The sequence below is a fragment of the Equus quagga genome, chromosome 7 (genome assembly GCF_021613505.1).
Source record: "Equus quagga isolate Etosha38 chromosome 7, UCLA_HA_Equagga_1.0, whole genome shotgun sequence".
Lineage (NCBI taxonomy): Eukaryota > Metazoa > Chordata > Mammalia > Perissodactyla > Equidae > Equus > Equus quagga.
In genome coordinates this window covers 44,935,891-44,954,649 of record NC_060273.1, presented here as the reverse complement: position 1 = coordinate 44,954,649, position 18,759 = coordinate 44,935,891, and the positions used below count along the sequence as shown (strand labels likewise).

The following is an 18,759-nucleotide window of genomic DNA, read 5'->3' as shown; positions in this document are numbered from 1 at the left end:
TCTGCAGCAGATCTTTCCCAAGACCTTGGAATGCTCAAGCCTCAGGAAACCTTGTGTCACCGTCTGACTTCCATCTGCTGGAGAACAGGAACAATAATTCTCCTCCTCAGGGTGCCTTCAAAGGTCGAGTGAGCTTCTGAAACAACATGCATAGTGAGTGCAGGTGCTGAGTGGTCTGTGAGGCACAGCAAGGCAGGAATGACTTGTCCTTGTAGCGTTTGCCTCAGATTTGTGCCTTATCAAAGTTGCTGCTTGATGTGGATTTAGTGGATTTTTCCTCAAATCATTGAAACCTTGAATGTTGCATGAAAATAGGTCCACTTTACCCAAAGGAGGTCTTTTTCAATAATGATCAGGGCTCCTTAGGGTCCTCTGAGTATACATACAGGGTGCTAGAAGAGCTCATGGGGAAAGGAAAAGCAAGCATTATATTAGGTTGAAATTGCCAATATTTAACCATTGTAACCTAAGTTATAATTTTGTATGTTTCAGCCTGTACTTTTGAGGAGTTCCAGTGAGCCATGCTACTAGAAAGCAGCATGGGTGTGGTTGCAAGTTAGTGGGGCGTTAAACCCATGCCAGAGCCTGCAGGATGGTGGGGCCAAGCCCAGGATTATTAAGACCTGAGGGCAACAAGCTGCCATTGAAGAGCATTTGCCCTTCGGCACAATCACTGGGACCATAGACATGAGTTGGGGTTGCAACAAGACTAGCTTCAGACGCTGTTAAAATAATTCAAGCAAGAGAAATTGGTGTTAATGAATGGAGAGAAGTGTATGGATTCAAGAAGTGCTAAGGAGGTGGACTCAGTAGTGCTAGGGTGCTGATTGGATGAGGGGAGTCAAGAAGGAGGAGCAATAGCCACTCTCTAGATTGTGGTTTATGTGACTGGGGGCGTAGTAGTGACATTCTCTGAGACAAGAACTGAGGAAAGGGAAACGTGACTGGGGAGAAGTTGCTTCAGGTTTGGACAGATTTAGTCTGAGTTGTCTGTGTTATACCCTAGTAGAGCGCACCAGCTAGGTAGTTGGACAAACAGGAGTCTGGAGCTCTGTAGACGTGAGTGGGTTAGAGATAGCACATTCATTCACATTTTTTTTTTTTTTTTTGAGGAAGTATAGCCCTGAGCCAACATCTGCCACTCCTTCTCTTTTTGCTGAGGAAGACTGGCCCTCAGCTAACATCCATGCCCATCTTCCTCTACTTTATATGTGGGATGCCTACCACAGCATGGTGTGCCAAGCGGTGCCATGTCCACATCTGGGGTCTGAACTGGTGAACTCCGGGCCGCTGAAGTGGAACGTGCACACTTAACTGCTGTGCCACCGGGCCAGCCCCTTCACAAATATTTATTAAGTGCTAGGCACTGTTCTAGGTACTGGGGTCTTTGCTTTTCATTCTGATGAGGGGAGCTGACCCATTCAAATGAGTGCCTCCATAGGGGAATTAACAAGGAAATAAGATAGAGAGTGACTGTGGTGGAGGAGTAGGTGATCAGAGAATGACTGTAGAGATAAAGGACCTGAATTATGAGATGAGCCACCTCTGGGAAGATGGCGGGGAGAAGTGTTCTGGGCAAGGAGAAGAGCAAGTGCAAAGGCCCTGAGTCAGGGATGAGCAGGCACATTTGAGGAACTGTGAGGTTGCAGTGACTCAAGCATGGTGCACAATAGCGAGGGCCAGTGAGAGGGTGAGAGGAGGTTAGAGGCGGGCAGGAGGTGATAGATCAGCACTTGGTCCCTGGGCACTTGGGTTTATTCTGAGTGCGATGTTCAACCATGGGAATTTGAGACAGGCGAATGGATGAGATCACTTGGAGTGTGTATAGAGTGAAAAGAGGAGAGAACTCTGATATTTTTATTTGAAGAGAAGATCTACCTCAAAGGACTGAAAAGAAACAACCAGAAAAGTAGAAGAGAAAGCAAGATAATGTGGTAAAGAAATATGAAGAAAGAGAACTTTAAAGATGAAGGGAATTATTAAGTGGCAGATGATGGAGGGAGAAGGAAAAGGAAAGACTGAAAATGTGGACTATATTTGGCAGCATGAAGATCATTGCCAGCCTCAGAGAAAGCAGTCCTCCTAAATCTTCCTTTCTTTTACCCCCACATCCAACATCCTGTCAGTTTCCAGAAGGATGGAAGCCATATTGCAGTGGACCAAGATGCTAGCTGTTGGGGAGGCAGGGGTATTGTTTGATAGGAGGATGACTGAAGAGGGAGGAGGAGGAAAAAGCGAATGCCCAGTGAGAAGGGGCAGGAAGCACAGGTGGCCGCCCCAGGTGGCTGCTAGTGTGTAAGGAGCACTGATGAGAGAGCCATCCCTGTGTCTCAGCCGCATCTGTTAACTCAGAGTAGAAGAGTATAGGTGTTATCATTTTGGAGTGTTGGACTACAAAGCACACTAGAATTTCAGTGGTGGTGATGCGGGCTCAGCGAGCCGAGGAGTCGAAAGAAAGATTTCTTGGACTCTCAAGGTCTGGTAGTAGTACTCCTTTATTCAGAGAATAGCATGGGGACAGGACCCATGGGCAGTCAGAGCTGCAAACATGGGTTGAGGGTAGGGCTAAAGTTAAGGCATAGGTATATGAATTATCTCTTTACAAGACAAAGGACAGATTATGTAAAAAAGTCATTAAAATGTAGGAGGTGGGGTCTGGTTATTGGGTGGTCCTGTAACTTTAGATAAGAGTCAGATCAGATCAGGCCAGGACCTCCTATGTTTCTGGAGGATGATGCAGATCGGATGTAGGGCAGGACGCCTTTGGCTTCTCTCCCTGGGGCGGCCTTGATCCTCATCAGTGGGTGATGTAAGAGGGAGGAAGTAGAGACTAGGTGAGGGACTGTCCAGTTAGACTAGTGCATCAAGCAGGGGACAAGATGCTGATTTGGTGTCCACAAAGTGTGGCAACTCCAGCTTGACTGAGAGCAGCGTTGCCATCCTGGGGCCCCTCTCCCAGAGTGGAAGATGGCAGGTGACACAGGCTATGGTAGGAGTCAGGCCTGCAGAATGCATTGGTGGAAGATAGTGAGCATTCAAGGCCTTCAGCTTACCATCAGGCATGTGGTATTCTTCAGCAAAACCCCCTTGCAGAGGAAGTGAGCACCAGATCATGTTATCCTGCAAGTGGATCCTACTGGAACCCGTGTACCACAAGACCATTTGGTAGTTAAAATAGGAACCTCTGAGCTGAGCGCCCAGAAGTACCAGATATGCTGGAGACGAGCACACACATTTATACATGGCAGCCAGCCTTGTATGCTTTATAGCTCCTACTCTGTTTGTCCTTCTATAATTTATAATCTGTTCAGGCCATTTTTCCATCTCTTTTGTAAATTCCTGGGGATTAGGCTCCCTGGTTTACTCATCTTTGCCTTCTTCTCCAGTGCCCTGTATATATCAGGCACTCCTGCAAATGCTCAAGGCTTAAAAATCTGCCAGAGCCACCACACTCTACACTCCAAGCCCCCGCCTACACCATTCCAGTTACATTTTGTGAGCAGTTGAGAAAATGGCCTGGTGTTTCCTTTGGCTAGAAGCAGTTGGTATTGCAAAAGTGGGTTGTTACTTCGGAACTTGTCTGCAGCTGTTTGCATGTGGATATTGAAAGAGGGAGTGATAGCCTTTCTAATTGTTTGGGCAAAGAAGGATTCTGTTTCTAATCTGGGACACCCAGCTGACTCATCAAGTGCCTTGACGTCTTAGGTTTCCATCTTCCCCTTAGGAAAATGGAAAACTGAGCTCCCGAGCTTATAGACAGCCCGAACCTGACACTGAGGAACAAATGATTTTCCAAAAAGAATTTAAATAATAGAATGAATTAAAATCCTAGAAAAATTAGCAACTAATTTTGATTTCCTTCAGACTGAGTAAATGAGTACAAATTACCTTTCCCAAAGGAAACTTCAAACAATGGATCCATCTATCGTGTCCATTTTAGGAGCGTGGTTCCCTTCCCACCTCTGACCCCTAGGTGGCAGCAAGAAGCAGAAGAACCTACTTGAAAGTACAGCAGATGTCCTGTTAGAAGGGCCCTGTTCTTGAGTTGGGTCCTAGGATTGTGTTTTTGTTCACACTTCTGCCCTGCACTTCTGTTTCCCGAATGTTCCTAGTTTTTCTGAGCTAACTTAGGTACCAAGATACGGATTTTTAAAATTGTTGTCTCAGCCAGGATTTATAGAGCACTGTGTAGTCGGCTTTAACAGTTAAGGAAGTCTTGAAGTGGAGGAACAAAAGGAATGAGAGCATCAGAATTGGGACTCAGGGGCTGGCCCCATGGCAGAGTGATTAAGTTCCCGTGCTCTGCTGCAGCGGCCCATGGTTTCACCAGTTTGGATCCTGCATGCAGACATGGTACTGCTTGTCAGGCCATGCTGAGGCAGCGTCCCACATAGCCCAGCCAGAAGGATCCACAACTAGAATCTACAACTATGTACTGGGGGCTTTGGGGAGAAGAAGAAACAAAAAGAAGATTGGTGGCAGATGTTAGCTCAGGGCCAATCTTTAAAAAATAAATAAATAAATAAAATGTCTTAAAAAAATGAAAAAAGAATTGGGACTCAGAGACTGAGAAAACTGCCCTCCTTGTTTTCTTGTTCGTTGAGCATTTGGGTCTAGCTGAAAGCTAGTGCCGTGGAGCCCAGGGAGAAGTCCTCCTGCACTCAGGCTCCTCTGGCTGGTGTGGGGGCTCAGTGTGGCCCTTCTCTGCAGCCAGAGAACTGCGTGCAGAGTGCTGCCTGCTGCTCTCTGACTTCTCTGAAATTGGTGTAAAGAACATGAAGGCTGTTGTCACTTTGTAAATAGCTCAGCTTTGCAAATAGCATAGATGCTTAGGATCACTGGCAGGGAGGGATGGAATTGGGATTGGGGGTGAAGGACAAAAATGTAATGAAAGTGAACATAGGAAAGGAGTAGCACCAGTTTAGAGGCTGTGAGTGGAGGAGTTCTGTCCTGACAGCTGACCACAGATTGGCGAAAGAGTGGAAGGAGACCACCTCCTCTCCTCCCACCCCCACTCCTGCCCCTGCACTCTCAGGAAGGTGCTCGGGTTGGCAGGGAGGAGAGTGGGACAAAAGCCAAAAGGCAGGGGCTGGCCTGGGGGCGCAGCGGTTAAGTGCGCACGTTCACTTCAGCAGCCCGGGGTTCGCCAGTTCGGATCCCAGGTGCGGATGTGGCACTGCTTGGCAAGCCATGCTGTGGTAGGTGTCCCACATATAAAGTAGAGGAAGATGGGCACAGATGTTAGCTCAGGGCCAGTCTTCCTCAGCAAAAAGAGGAGGATTGGCAGCAGTTAGCTCAGGGCTAATCTTCCTCAAAAAAAAAAAAAAACCAAAAGGCAGAGCCTGCAGGAATGGAGGCCTAGGAGCTGTCCAGCCTGGAGAGAAGAGGTGGAGCTAGGCAAGGGATCCTAGAAAGGCTGAGAAGGGCATGAAAACTGACCTGTGTAACAAGATGGAGGCCTGGGGCTGTGGTCAGCCGCACCAACGTCTGAGAAAGGGACTGTACTGGCCAGGGCTCTTTCAGCTGAAAGCAAGAAAAATCCAAGTTAAACTGGCTTACACACAAGAAGGAATTTATTGGTTCCCATAAGTGAAAAATCCAGGGGAATGGCTGGTCTTGAGTATAAGTAGATCCAGGACTCCAACGCTACCCTCAAGAAGGTATATGTCTCCTCTGGCTCTTTCTCACTGGCTCCATTCTTGGGTACACCCTCAGACTAGATGACTATGGCCAGCACCAGGCTCGTATCCTGCAAAGAGAGAGGGCTGTACAAGTCCAGGGAATGATGCATTGGCTGCAGCTGGGTTGCTTTCCCACAGCTGAGCTAGTCATCCTGACTCAGGCGAGGTGACAGAACCTAGGGGAGGGAGAGGCAACCCCAGAGGGGAAATGGGGGTGTGTTCTCAGAAGTGAGGAGTGTAAACTGGGCAAGCAAAATCATCAGGAGAAGGCCCATGATTTAAGTCACTGTTAGAAGCAGAGGGGCCTCATATATGACATTGTGTACTTAAGTAACTCTTTTCCATGTTTTTCAGCATCTCCACGATACAGTGAAGAGAAATCTCGATAGCGCCACTTCCCCTCAGAATGGCGATCAACAGAATGGCTATGGAGATCTCTTTCCTGGGCACAAGAAGACCCGCCGGGAGACCCCTCTGGGAGTAGCTGTCTCTTCTAATGGCCTGCCTCCGGCCTCCCCTCTTGGTCAGCCTGACAAGCCTGGTGCAGAGGCCCTCCAGGCCAGCGGGAAGCACTCACTGGGACTGGACTCCATCAACAAGAAGTGTCTAGCAGACTCAAGCCTCCACCTGAACGGAGGCAGCAACCCCGGAGACTCCTTTCCTCTGAGCCTGAATAAAGAACTGAAGCAGGAGCCAGTCGATGACCTGCCTTGCATGATCGCAGGGGCCGGAGGCTCCATATCTCAAAGCAACCTCATGCCTGATCTCAACCTTAACGAGCAGGAGTGGAAGGAGCTCATTGAGGAGCTGAACAGGTCAGTGCCCGATGAAGACATGAAGGATCTGTTTAATGAGGACTTTGAAGAAAAGAAGGACCCAGAGTCTTCTGGTTCTGCCACACAGACCCCTTTGGCACAGGACATTAATATTAAGACAGAATTCTCTCCAGCAGCCTTTGAGCAAGAACAGTTAGGCTCTCCACAAGGGAGGGCTGGGTCTGCAGGACAGACCTTTATGGGGCCTTCGTCTGGCCCTGTGAGCACAGATTCACCCAGCCTAGGGGCCTCTCAGCCTCTTTTCCATGCCTCTGGTCAGCCCGGGCCAGACAATCCCAGTCCTAACCTAATGCCAGCATCAGCCCAGGCCCAGAATGCGCAAAGAGCCCTCTCCAGTGTGGTATTACCTAGCCAGGGCCCAGGAGGGGCCTCAGAGCTATCCTCTGCCCACCAGCTCCAGCAGATTGCTGCCAAGCAGAAGCGTGAGCAGATGATCCAGAACCCACAGCAGGCTGCCCCAGCAGCAGCCCCAGGCCAGATGTCCACGTGGCAGCAGACAGGCCCCTCCCACAGTCCCTTAAATGTCCCTTATCCTATGGAGAAGCCTGCCAGCCCTCCTGGCTATAAGCAAGACTTCACCAACTCCAAACTGCTCATGATGCCCAGTATGAACAAGAGCTCCCCTCGGCCCGGAGGCCCCTACCTCCAGCCCAGCCATGTGAACCTGCTGAGTCACCAGCCACCAAGTAACTTGAATCAGAACGCTGTGACTAACCAAGGGTCGGTGCTGGATTATGGCAATACCAAACCCCTTTCTCATTACAAAGCAGACTGTGGGCAAAGTGGCCCTGGGTCTGGCCAGAGCAAGACGGCCCTGATGGCTTATCTTCCCCAGCAGCTGCCCCATCTGAGCAGCGAGCAGAACTCCTTGTTTTTGATGAAACCAAAGCCGCCGGGAAACATGCCCTTCCGATCACTGGTTCCGCCTAGCCAGGTGAGCATGTGGCTTTACTCTCTGTTCCTGGAATCCATCTGGTTACCAACTCCCAGGTAGTTGAGGAACAGAGGGAGGGAGCAACTACCATCATCCTTTAACCCCCTTGACAGTGAAAATTGGTCGAGCAAACCAGGGTTGATTCTTAATAAACAAAAATAGGGTAAAAGTCCTTAGTATAACTTGGTTTTAAGTATACACACATTTGAGGAATCAACTGCACTTAGTCTCATGTCTCTTTGATACTACACAGTTTAAGTCATTTGTGGCTGTATTTTGCAGGTAAAGATCATATTTAATTTGCTTCTTAGAGGCTGTGCTTTTTTTTAACCATGATTCAGATCTCTATGTTCAAACTACCTTAAGTTTTAGAACGCTTATAACATTTTAGGTGAGTACTGCTTCCCAGCACATCTAAACTCCGTGATTCTTTAGTCATGACGCTCAAACCTAACAGAATCACGTGGCTCTGTAGGGTGGAGAATGGCCAAGTACCAGTTTTATCCTGATCATTATTGGCATTTCCACTCATGTTTAAATATGTTCTAAATTGCCTCCTCCCTGGAAGCCTTCTCGTGGCTGCAGCTTGTACAGTAAATAAACACGGACTTCCACAGAGATGAAGCACGCTTGCTTTCTCCCTCCACGCTGTCCTGGACTGTCTTCCACATCTGTGTATGCAGATCCATTGATACTTTTTAGCAGTTGTGTGACAGCAGTATGTAATGTGCCAGAGTGTAGGCGTACTGCCTTGCTTCCTGTTTTTCACTACTGTAAGCCTGCAGTGAATACCTTTGTGTGTAGTTTGTGTATTTGTAGCACACTCTAAAATACTAAAAAATTTAAAAACTCAGTAGTGGTGATAGCATGAGGAAATTGACACGCTCATATACTGGTGGGGTGTCTAAATGGGTATATTGCTTTTGGAAAGTATTTTGGCATGATATATTTTTCATAAGCATCAACACATTATACCCCTGCAAGAAATAATCCAAAAAACGAAGAAAGTGATCTACAAGATATTCATTGCATGATTATTTCTTTTTTTTTAATAGTGTCATTTTATTTTATTATTTTTTTAATTTTTAATTTTTGTGTTTTTGTCTTTTGAGGAAGATTAGCCCTGAGCTAACTATTGCCAGTCCTCCTCTTTTTTCTGAGGAAGACTGGCCCTGAGCTAACATCTGTGCCCACCTTCCTCTACTTTATATGTAGGACGCCTACCACAGCATGGCTTTTGCCAAGCGGTACCATGTCCGCACCCGGGATCCAAACTGGCGAACCCCGGGCCGCCAAGAAGTGGAACGTGCGAACTCAACTGCTGCACCACCGGGCCGGCCCTGCATGATTATTTCTAATAGCCAAAAACCAGAAGCAATTTAAGCATCTCTGAACAGGAGAATGCATGTGTCAGTATTGATACTTCCACTTTCAGCAATTAAACTGCTGCACAGCCACTAACAGAGACCTTCAGGAAGGGCAGCACAGTGACAACTGCGATTTTAGTAGCGCTTTGCCCTTCATGGAGCACTCGTGTAGCCCATACGCTTCCATTGATTGGGGTGAAGAAATTACATCAGAATCTATCTGCACTGACATTAGAATCTTGTAAAGATTAGGTATACAAACAAATGAGGATTGGAGAAGAGCTCATAAAGTTGAACTTAAGTGATCATTGCTTTTTACCTTTTCCTGTTTTGAGTTAAATTTTCCCCTTCTTTAAAAATGTAAGTAATGGTGTTGGGATAATATTGTGGTAACCTTTGACATGACTGTCACTATTGGTCTATGTATTAATAGAGAATATTGGTTAAAGTTCTCATCAGTATGCAGTATTTTTTAAGCATGAGTATCTGACAAAAGCCAAGCAGTCTCTTCCCAGGAAAATGCTCTACACACGTGGACAAACCATAGAAATGCTGTACACACGTCGACAAACTATACAATTTCAGGAGGTTCAGGGCCAGCCCCTCGGCCAGGGATCCACGTTTTGCACATGTGGAACTTAGTGTCTCCATCCACCAGAGCCCCTCAGAGCCTTCCTCCTCTGGGGGCCCATCTGCACTCACGCATTCCAGTAAGCAAGCATTTCTAAGCTACAGTTGCATACTAGAACTGTTGTGTGCAGATATACAAGTTTAAGTGTAAAATCACACCTTAACACTGGTGAATGATAGGAAGCAAAGCTAACCTGGAGCCAGTGACTGTTCATTGCTGGGCCTGGGCACTCTGGTGTTAGCTCTTTGGGTCTCCAGTCCAGCCCTGGAGGATGGTTGCACTGGAATCGTCTTCAGGGAAACCGAGGCTTTAAGAGAAAGCCTTGAGCCAGGCTCTCACTGGGCAGAGCTCATCTGCTCTAATCTGGGATTGTAGACTTCACTGTGTCCCACCTGACTTGAGACCCCCTTATCTCTGTTGACAGGAGCAGAACCCTCCCAATGTCCCTGTGCCAGCCCAGGCTGCCAGCGGTGGGGCGCAGCCGCCCACTGCGTCTGTGGCCAGTACTCACAGCAGCACCCCCTATCTCAGTAGCCAGCAGCAGGCAGCTGTAATGAAGCAGCATCAAATGCTTTTGGACCAGCAGAAACAGAGGGAGCAGCAACAAAAGCATTTGCAGCAACAGCAGTTCTTGCAAAGGCAGCAGCACCTTCTGGCAGAACAGGTAAAAAGAAAGGTGGAATAAAAGCCCCACCACCCTTACCTCTGCCTGCCTCCCAGGTCAGCACAGTGGCGGCATGTCCACTGTTCAAGTGCTTTGCCCTTTTAAACCCCTTTCCAGGAGTGTGGCATTTTTCAGACAGTGGTGGCCTGTGTCAGAAACAGCATTATGTCACTTAGGGGGGATTAATGGAGGCAGAATCTGTGGCTAAATGTATTGGGAACCTTTTTCCATGACCCTTGTTGGCCTCTACCAAAGCACTAAGCCAACTGGTCCGCTGGTTCCCTGCAGGGCCCAGCTTTGTTGTAAATATAGTTTGTTATTATTTTATTTATTTTTTTTTTTTAAGATTTTATTTTTCCTTCCAAAGCCCCCCGGTACATGGTCGTGTATTTTTAGTTGTGGGTCCTTCTAGTTGTGGCATGTGGGATGCTGCCTCAGCATGGCCTGATGAGCACTGCCATGTCCATGCCCAGGATTCGAACCGGTGAAACCCTGGGCCACCGCAGCAGAGCGCACAAACTTAACCATTTGGCCACGGGGCCGGCCCCAATATAGTTTATTATAAGCCAGAACGTGAAGCAGGGAAATGAAGATGTCCCTGAGGTCCTAGGATCCTAGAATCAGGACCGACAAGCCCCCTCCAAGTCCTGCAGTTTACCTACTTGGTCATCAAGTGTAGCGTACGGGCACCAAGTACAAGAGTTCTCAGGATTTTAAATTACATCTTTAAGACAAGAGAAGAACTAGCTGCCCAGAGGATAAAGTTGATTGAGGATGACTTTAAAACCCACATCACTGCCTCAGTTCTGCCATTTTTTATTGGGGTATAATTCACATGACATACAATTCATCTATTTAAAGTGTGCAATTCACTGGTTTTTAGTATATTCACAGACTTGTGCAACCATCACCACAGTCAACTTTAGACCATTTCATCACCTAAAAAGAAACCCTATACCCATTAAAAGTTTTTGCCCCATTCCAGGCCTAGGCAACCACTAATCTACTTTTTGTCTCTGTAGATTTGCCTGTTCTGGACATTTCATATAAATGTATTCAAGGTTCAACCATGTAGCCTGTATCAGTACTTCCCTCCTTTTTATGGCTGAGTAATATTCTGTTGTATGAGTATGCTGTGTTTTATTTATCCATTCACCTGTTGATAGACATTTGGGTTGTTTCCCCTTTTTGTCGACATAGGTTTTCAGTTTCATGAGTGTTCTGCCCAGGGATGGAATTGCTGGGTCGTATGGTAACTCTTATGTTTAACCTTTGGAGGAACTACCAGACTGTGTTCCAAAGCGGCTGCACTCTTTATGTTCCCACAGCAGTGTACGAGGATGCCAGTTTCTCCACGTCCTTGCCACATATAGTTGGCTTTTGTTTTTTGTTTTTTGTTACTTGTTTTTTTTTAGGAAGATTAGCCCTGAGCTAACTACTGCCAATCCTCCTCTTTTTGCCAAGGAAGACTGGCCCTGAGCTAACATCCGTGCCCATCTTCCTCTACTTCTATGTGGGATGCCTACCACAGCATGGTGTGCCAAGCGGTGCCATGTCCGCACCCAGGATCTGAACTGACGAACCCTGGGCCACCGAAGCGGAATGTGCGCACTTAACTGCTGCTCCACCAGGCTGGCCCCATATAGTTGGCTTTTGATTCTAGCCATGCTGGTGGGTGTGGAGTGGTGTATCACTGTGGCTTTGATTTGCATTTCCCTGATCTGCCCTCCATTTCTTTAACCTGATAATACCACCTTTTTTTAAAATCGTCGTTCCTTAGACCTGCCCCCTCCTTCTGTTTTATACTGTTTTTGTAAAATCCCCCAAATGAGATCACCAGCGTTATCTCCACAGGAGTCCTTCTGTGAGTAACAAAGTTAGGTAGTCCACTTTTCTCTGATTTAACTCTGTTTTTGTTTTATGTGCATCTTATTGGTTTGTTCTGTTGTTGTTGGCATTTTCTAGGAGAAGCAGCAGTTCCAGCGCCATCTGACCCGCCCACCACCCCAGTACCAAGACCCGACACAGAGCACCTTCCCACAACAGGTTGGACAGTTCACAGGTGAGGGGCATCCGAGGCAATGGAGTAGGGGCAGGGGAGGCAGGCACCGACAGAGCAAAGGTCTGGTCCACTTGCGCTGAGTTCCTGCTGTCTGCCTAGCTTCACGCTAGGTGCTAAATGGATTTACTCACTCAAGTAAATTCAGTCTGCCTAAGGAGCCTGGCTTTCTACTTACCCCGCAGGCCAGGAAACAGGGTCATTGAGGCAGACTGCTGTGGCTAAGCACTTTGACTGGTTCCCTGGCTATACATTCTTCTGAAGCAAAATCGTTTCTTTTTTTTTTTTTTGAGGAAGATTAGCCCTGAGCTAACTGCTGCCGATCCTCCTCTTTTTGCTGGGGAAGACTGGCCCTGAGCTAACATCCCTGTCCATCTTCCTCTCCTTTATATGTGCGACGCCTACCACAGCATGGCTTTGCCAAGCGGTGCCATGTCCGCACCCAGGATCCAAACTGGCAAACCCCGGGCCGCCAAAGCAGAACGTGTGCACTTAACCGCTGCGCCACCGGGCCGGCCCCTGAAGCAAAATCATTTCTAGTTGGAGAATATCTTATCAATAGGAAACGGCTTCTGTAATTCTTAAGAAAGTTCTTTGCTTCTGCCGTTATCTGTCTCTTCAAAAAATGACCCTCTCCTATTTTCCAGATAAGGAGAGACAACGCACTGTGTGGCCTTACACTTCTTCCTGTTTGCTCACTTTGGTGTCACGAGTGGCAGCATCAGAAAAGGGCAGGAAGCACTTTGAGGTCTTAGCTGTCATGTCTCAGATATGCAAGGGAACCTGACTGCCGTTGCTCAGGCTGTCATTCCAGAAATACATAGATTTTAGTTGACAGGTGCAGTAAAATGTTGTCTGTACCTGCCTTCCTAGCTCTTCTTGGAATATCTTCAAAACGTTTCCTTTCTTGGTTAATGACTCTCACTATAAAGTGTCTCAGAGAAGCTGACTACAGCTGAGCATTCTGGAGGAGACTAGATGGAGTTTTATGTGTGTGCTAACTGAGACTGTGGAGTCGAAATCTGCAGGCATCTCAGAAGCCTGGGTCTCAGCCAGCTCTTCTGCCTTCACCCCCCGTAATGTGGCTGTGGGCTGTCAGTGGGAGTGAAACAGACTATTTCAGCTCTCCTCTTTTCTTCAGCCCAGTTTTCAGTTAGGTGCTAGTAGAGAGGGAGAGAAGAGAAACAAAGCACTGAGCCGTGGCCAGCCCTGGGACAATCACTCTCCTACCCACAAAAGCTTGTCTCAGTGTTATCACTTGTGCATCTGTTGCTGAAGGCAGAGCCCCAGACAGCAGGTTCCCTGAGGACGGGACCTCTCTGTCCTCCCGTTCCCTGCTATCTCTCCAGCACAGCGCCTCGCACAGAGCAGGTGCTTGGGAAACATCTGCCAACGTCAGTCTAGACTTCTCCCTCCCACGACCACCTTGTTCTGTGGTGTAAGGAATAGGAGCTCACATTCTCCCTCTTTTACCCCCCGTGCCACATTGGAGGAGCCCCTCACCTAAGTGATTTTAACAGCTCTGCCCAGCAGAGTCTAAACCACAATCCTGGTCCAGTGACCCTTTGGCCTTGCAGCTCTTCCCTTCACGTGGCAGCCGCAGCTTTTCTGGATCTGGCCAGGACTGTCTCTTCAGTCTTAGCTCTAACCAACTGGATGCTTTCCCCACACCCCAGCCACAGAGTCCCCACACAGACTGCCTTCCGTAACTCTGTGCCTTTGCATGTTCTTTTCTCTGTCTAGAATACTGTTGCTCTAAACTATTAATTACTAAACTACGCTTTTAAAACCCAATATATTTGTCATCATCTCTCTGAAGCCTTCTCCAAATCTTCCCAGGCATTAAACCTTCAGTCCCCTGCACTCCCACAGCCTGCTGCCCAGCCTTTGTTGGTGTAACCCTGTCACACCACATGGAGTCTGTGCTTCCCAAAGGCAGATCCTAGATTGGATCCGTCTTGGAGTCCCCAGTGCCCAGCACAGGACCTACCACAGAGCAGAAATGGGGTGGGCCTTTGAAAGGTGAACCGAGTCCACTGGCTTGCCCTCCCCTTGGGCTTTGCCCCTTCCTCTCTGCCTGTCTTAATCCCCTCGTTGCTCCAGACAAGCCTCCATTTCACCCTGTGGGAAACCTGCTGCCCCTTGGCCCCCAGTGCGCTCTTTGAGGTTCCATTGACCATGAGATATCTTGGGTTCTGATTTTGCCTCTCTTCCCTGTAGGGTAGCAGCTGCAGCTTGGGTCTTGAAGGTGTCTCCACAGTGGTGGTCAAGAAATGCCAGCTTGATTGACAGACTCTTCTCTGTCTTCTAGGGTCCTCTGCTGCCATGCCTGGCATGAACAACTTGGGTCCATCTAATTCCAGCTGTCCTCGAGTGTTCCCTTCAGCCGGGAATCTGATGCCAATGGGCCCTGGGCACACTTCAGTTTCCTCTGTCCCCTCGAACTCAGGCCAGCAGGACCGAGGTGTGGCTCAGTTCGCTGGCTCCCAAAGCATGCCACAGAGCAGCCTCTATGGCATGGCCTCTGGCATAACCCAGATAGTTGCCCAGCCCCCGCCACAGGTCACCAACGGACATGCCCACATTCCACGGCAGGCCAGCGTGGGCCAGAACACCTCAGTTTCAGCTGCCTATGGGCAGAACTCTCTGGGGAGCTCTGGCCTCTCCCAACAGCACAATAAGGGAACCCTGAACTCTGGTTTAACTAAGCCACAGGTCCCAAGGGTGTCAGCGGCCATGGGAGGCCAGAATCCCTCATGGCAACATCAAGGAATGGCAAACCTGAGTGGCCAGACCCCAGGGAACAACACCGTAAGCCCCTTCACTGCAGCCTCCAGTTTCCACCTGCAGCAGGCCCACCTGAAAATGTCCAGTGCGCAATTCTCCCAGGCGATGCCCAGCAGGCCCATGGCCCCCATGAGCTCGGCAGCTGCAGCGGGATCCATGCTGCCCCCTGTGAGCACACAGCAGAGGACCAGTGCCCCTGCCCCAGCACCTCCCCAGGGAGCTCCGCAGCAGGGCTTGCCAGGCCTGAGCCCAGCAGGGCCTGAGCTGGGAGCCTTCAGCCAGAGCTCCGCTCCACCAATGGGCGGCCGGGCAGGGCTGCACTGCACCCAGGCCTACCCCGTGCGGACCGCGGGCCAGGAGCTGCCCTTTGCCTACAGTGGGCAGCCAGGCAGCAGCGGGCTGGCCAGCATGGCTGGAGATGCCGACCTGATCGACTCCCTGCTGAAGAACAGGACTTCGGAAGAGTGGATGAATGATTTGGATGACCTTTTAGGGCCTCAGTAACAGCAGAATTTGTGGTGTTTTCAGTGTTTATACATCCTGTATTTTTGTTCTCAGATTCAAGAAAGAGCAAGTACTTTGGACCAAAAGCACAGGGCCCAGGGAGCTGGACGGGTAGAGCCAGAGCCCTGAGGCTGAGGCCCGGCCCTTGCCAGGACCTGTGGGGCCCGAGGCTCTGAGCCAGCAGTTGTGGTCCGTTGGGCTGGCCCCAGCCCCTCTGCTGGCATCAGTACCTGGTATTGGGACAGCAGGACAGGGTTCTACAGGTGGTTTTCTATCCAAGTGACCAAAACCAACAGTTACGACAGTGAAGCCCCACGATGTCAGGCTTGTAAAAGTCTGCTATCATGTTGACTCAGTCCAAGGTTTCTCCACGTGCCCTAGTGTTGGGGACAGGTTCTGTTGAAACTTTATATAGCAGAACTATTTGCAAATTGTAGCATAGAAAAAAATTTTTTTTAAAAGGTTTTAAAACAGATTAGGATAGGTGGTGGTTTAAATTGATCAAGTGGCATTGGGAACCTAGGGTTTCCTTTTGATTAAGAGCCTTTTTTATTCGTGCTCTTTGTCAGCTTTCAGGGGAAAATGAGGGTCACTGGAAAATCATTTGTGTAAGTGCAGGCTGTGACTGCATGTGCCAAAAAGGAACAGGATGCCGTGAGATAGCAGAGCGAGTGACAGATCTTTCCAGCAGCTCCTCCTCCTTCTAGAACGCTCTTCTTCCAGGTTGGCATTTACCAGGACCTGTCAAGGACCTCCCCAGGGCGTTGGTAGTGGGATCCTAGGCAACCCCCAGGCTAAATGCTGAAATGGCATATTTGGGATTCCTATGTGTTCTTCTGTTTGTAACTTCCCGCCATTTGCAGTTTCTCTGAAAACTTACGTTTAACATGTTAGGAAGGTGGTCATTGTTGAGTTGCGCACAGATGTCTTTCCTTCACCCCATCGTCAGTTCCCATGTCCTTTCTTCCTGCCTCTCCTCCTTTCTCCAGCCCAAATGGAAAACCTCTAAAGCAAAGATTTACTAGATTGGAGGGGAAAAGAGAGAGTCAGTGAAATTCCTAGGAGGCCCTGGCATTGTAGGGAAGAAGGTATCCCATCCCCAGAAAGGAAAGGTTTGGGGGAGGGAGAAAAGAGGTGGCCCCATTTGCAGGGAGTCTGCAGGCCTGGTCAGAGAACGGCCTTCCGCTCTGCTGTACTACTCCTTGCACTCCCATACCATATGATTTGCACTTTTTAAAGAGAATTGCTTTATAACACTAATACATCTTTTATAAAGATTCAAATGGATTTCTCTCTCAATTAGTGGAGTTGACTAAGCTGAGAGTCCACAAAGCAGGCGATTACCTGTGGGCTATTTGTGGAAAGCAAAGACGGAGAGAGCACTTCGGTATAATAAAAGCAAAATGGTAGCGCAGGGTGAGACCCTTTTAAACAGTGTTGGAGAGAAGATAGTACACTGAATAGAGTGGCTTATATGCAGAGTGGTCTCGGAGAAACCACAACCCCGCTTTGTTTTCCCTGGAGCCTCAAAATGGATAATTCAAGGAGTATCGTATGTAAAGAATTGAGCCAAGGAACATATTCACACAGCCAGCCTGAATGGCTTTGAGGGGGTGAAGGGTTGTACACACTTCGGTAATTATTTTGCACCAGTAGTGCCTTTCATGGGGGTACTTAGGCCCTCAGATCCTCTTCTCTAATAGCCATTTGCCACCACAGGTGGTGTTTGGGCCATTTCCCCTTTAAATACCCTCCCTGCCTTGCCCAAATGCTGAGTTTAGCTCTCAAAGAAGGGAATGAATCATTAAGCCAGTGAAGACTCCACCCTCTGAGTGAGTTCCCCAATCTGAAGGGGAAGGAGGGTGACTTCAGTAGGTTTTCTACCAAAAATCGTGGGCTGAAGGCTGGTGATGGGCACTTCCTCCTCTCCTGGTCTCCCTCTGGCTGCTGCTCACCTCTGTCCTGGGGTGCTGTGCCTCCCATCCCAGGGAGGACTGCCCTTGCCTTAGTCCTGAGGCTGCCTAGACAGCAGGCTGCTCACTTGCTGCAGTGTCAGAGCAATAAAATGTGACGCCTGGGGTCCCCCCAGGGAGCTGCCCGTGGCTTTATTCATGAGTCTGGTTTTTGCGTGGGCAAGGGAGGAGGTGACTCGGCTTCAGCGCAGATCCCCATCTTCCAGGAACCATGACTCAAAAGGGTGCTCGGACTTTTGTTATACACATTCGCTTTGTGTAAATAAATGTTTACAATTTTCTATTAAAGATGGCATAAGCGTTAGAGCTTCTGACTGTATATTTTTTACTTTTATAGATTTTAAAACTATGATCCTTTATATATGTGTTTTGGGGGAGCTATGATAAGTTTTATGGCAAACAGTTGGTATTGTTAACTTTTTATTGTCATCAGAATACATAAAAATCCTATTAATCCCCTTATTCTTCTACTTCCCCTAACTCTGGTATACACCAAAAAGAAATCTTTACTTTCCTTGTTTTATCATTATAAAATAATAAAAATATTTTGCTAGTATGCAACTGCCCGTGTACTTGACTTCCCATGGCCATGCCAGCAGGTAGGAGCTGGACCTGGCCGTGACTGCTTTGTTTGGTGGTTGGCTTTCTTTTGTGATTTAGCTGCTTTCTTATTGCATGGTGGTGGCGGCCGGGGATTTGATTTACCTCAGAGTAACTTCTGTTGTGTGACGACAGCTATGAAATGAGAACTGACGTTACTCAGGGCCACCAGCCTCTCCCCTCTCTGGGGCTCACCTGTGTCCTTGTGTCTAACGTGAGGGAAGTTGGACCAGGTAACTCAGGGGTACTTTAGGTCCCTAGCAGATCAAATGTTTTACTTAAAGCTCTTAGGGTTACCCTCAAAGCAGTTCTCCAGGTCATATTTCGTCTCCCTTTTATTGTGAAGAACATGGGCTCTGGCGCATTCACCCAGCCATTGCTGTCAGTGTCAAACTGTGAGGGGGCATGAGATGATGGTGGCAGAAGCCACTCCAAGGAGCCTGGAAAGCAGATCTCAGTGAACTCTCACCTTGGTGACCATGGGCTAGCAGTGGGTCAGACCTGGAGAAGCCAGAGTGCCCGCAAGGGTGGGGAAGAGCAGCCTTCCAGGAGGCGAGGCAAGAACTGTCCTGTGATGGAATTAACTGTGGTTGTTCTAATGAAACCTACATATAGCCTCGTATAGGAAGCACAGGAAAGGAAAAACTCAAGACTCTGAAGTCTTGGCTGAAGGTGCGCAGAAGGGCTGGGGCGGGGTGGGGGACGGTTCACCTTCACCAGTGA

The 18,759-nt window shown here is 48.5% G+C and overlaps 1 protein-coding gene across 2 annotated transcripts in view; it reads left to right on the top strand.

Moving 5' to 3' along the window:
• The window catches only part of MAML1 (mastermind like transcriptional coactivator 1), a 37,578-nt gene extending 19,581 nt beyond the window's left edge, over window positions 1–17,997 (top strand). Inside the window, exons 2-5 of one of the 2 annotated variants that reach the window (XM_046666738.1) lie at window positions 6,036–7,451; window positions 9,874–10,113; window positions 12,079–12,175; window positions 14,484–17,997. In XM_046666738.1, the coding sequence (XP_046522694.1) occupies window positions 6,036–7,451; window positions 9,874–10,113; window positions 12,079–12,175; window positions 14,484–15,463 (2,733 nt within the window). In that variant the 3' untranslated portion in view covers window positions 15,464–17,997. The remainder of the gene's footprint in view (window positions 1–6,035; window positions 7,452–9,873; window positions 10,114–12,078; window positions 12,176–14,483) is intronic. The other variant, XM_046666739.1, reaches the window with a different exon arrangement.
• The last annotated feature ends 762 nt before the right edge of the window (window positions 17,998–18,759 follow it).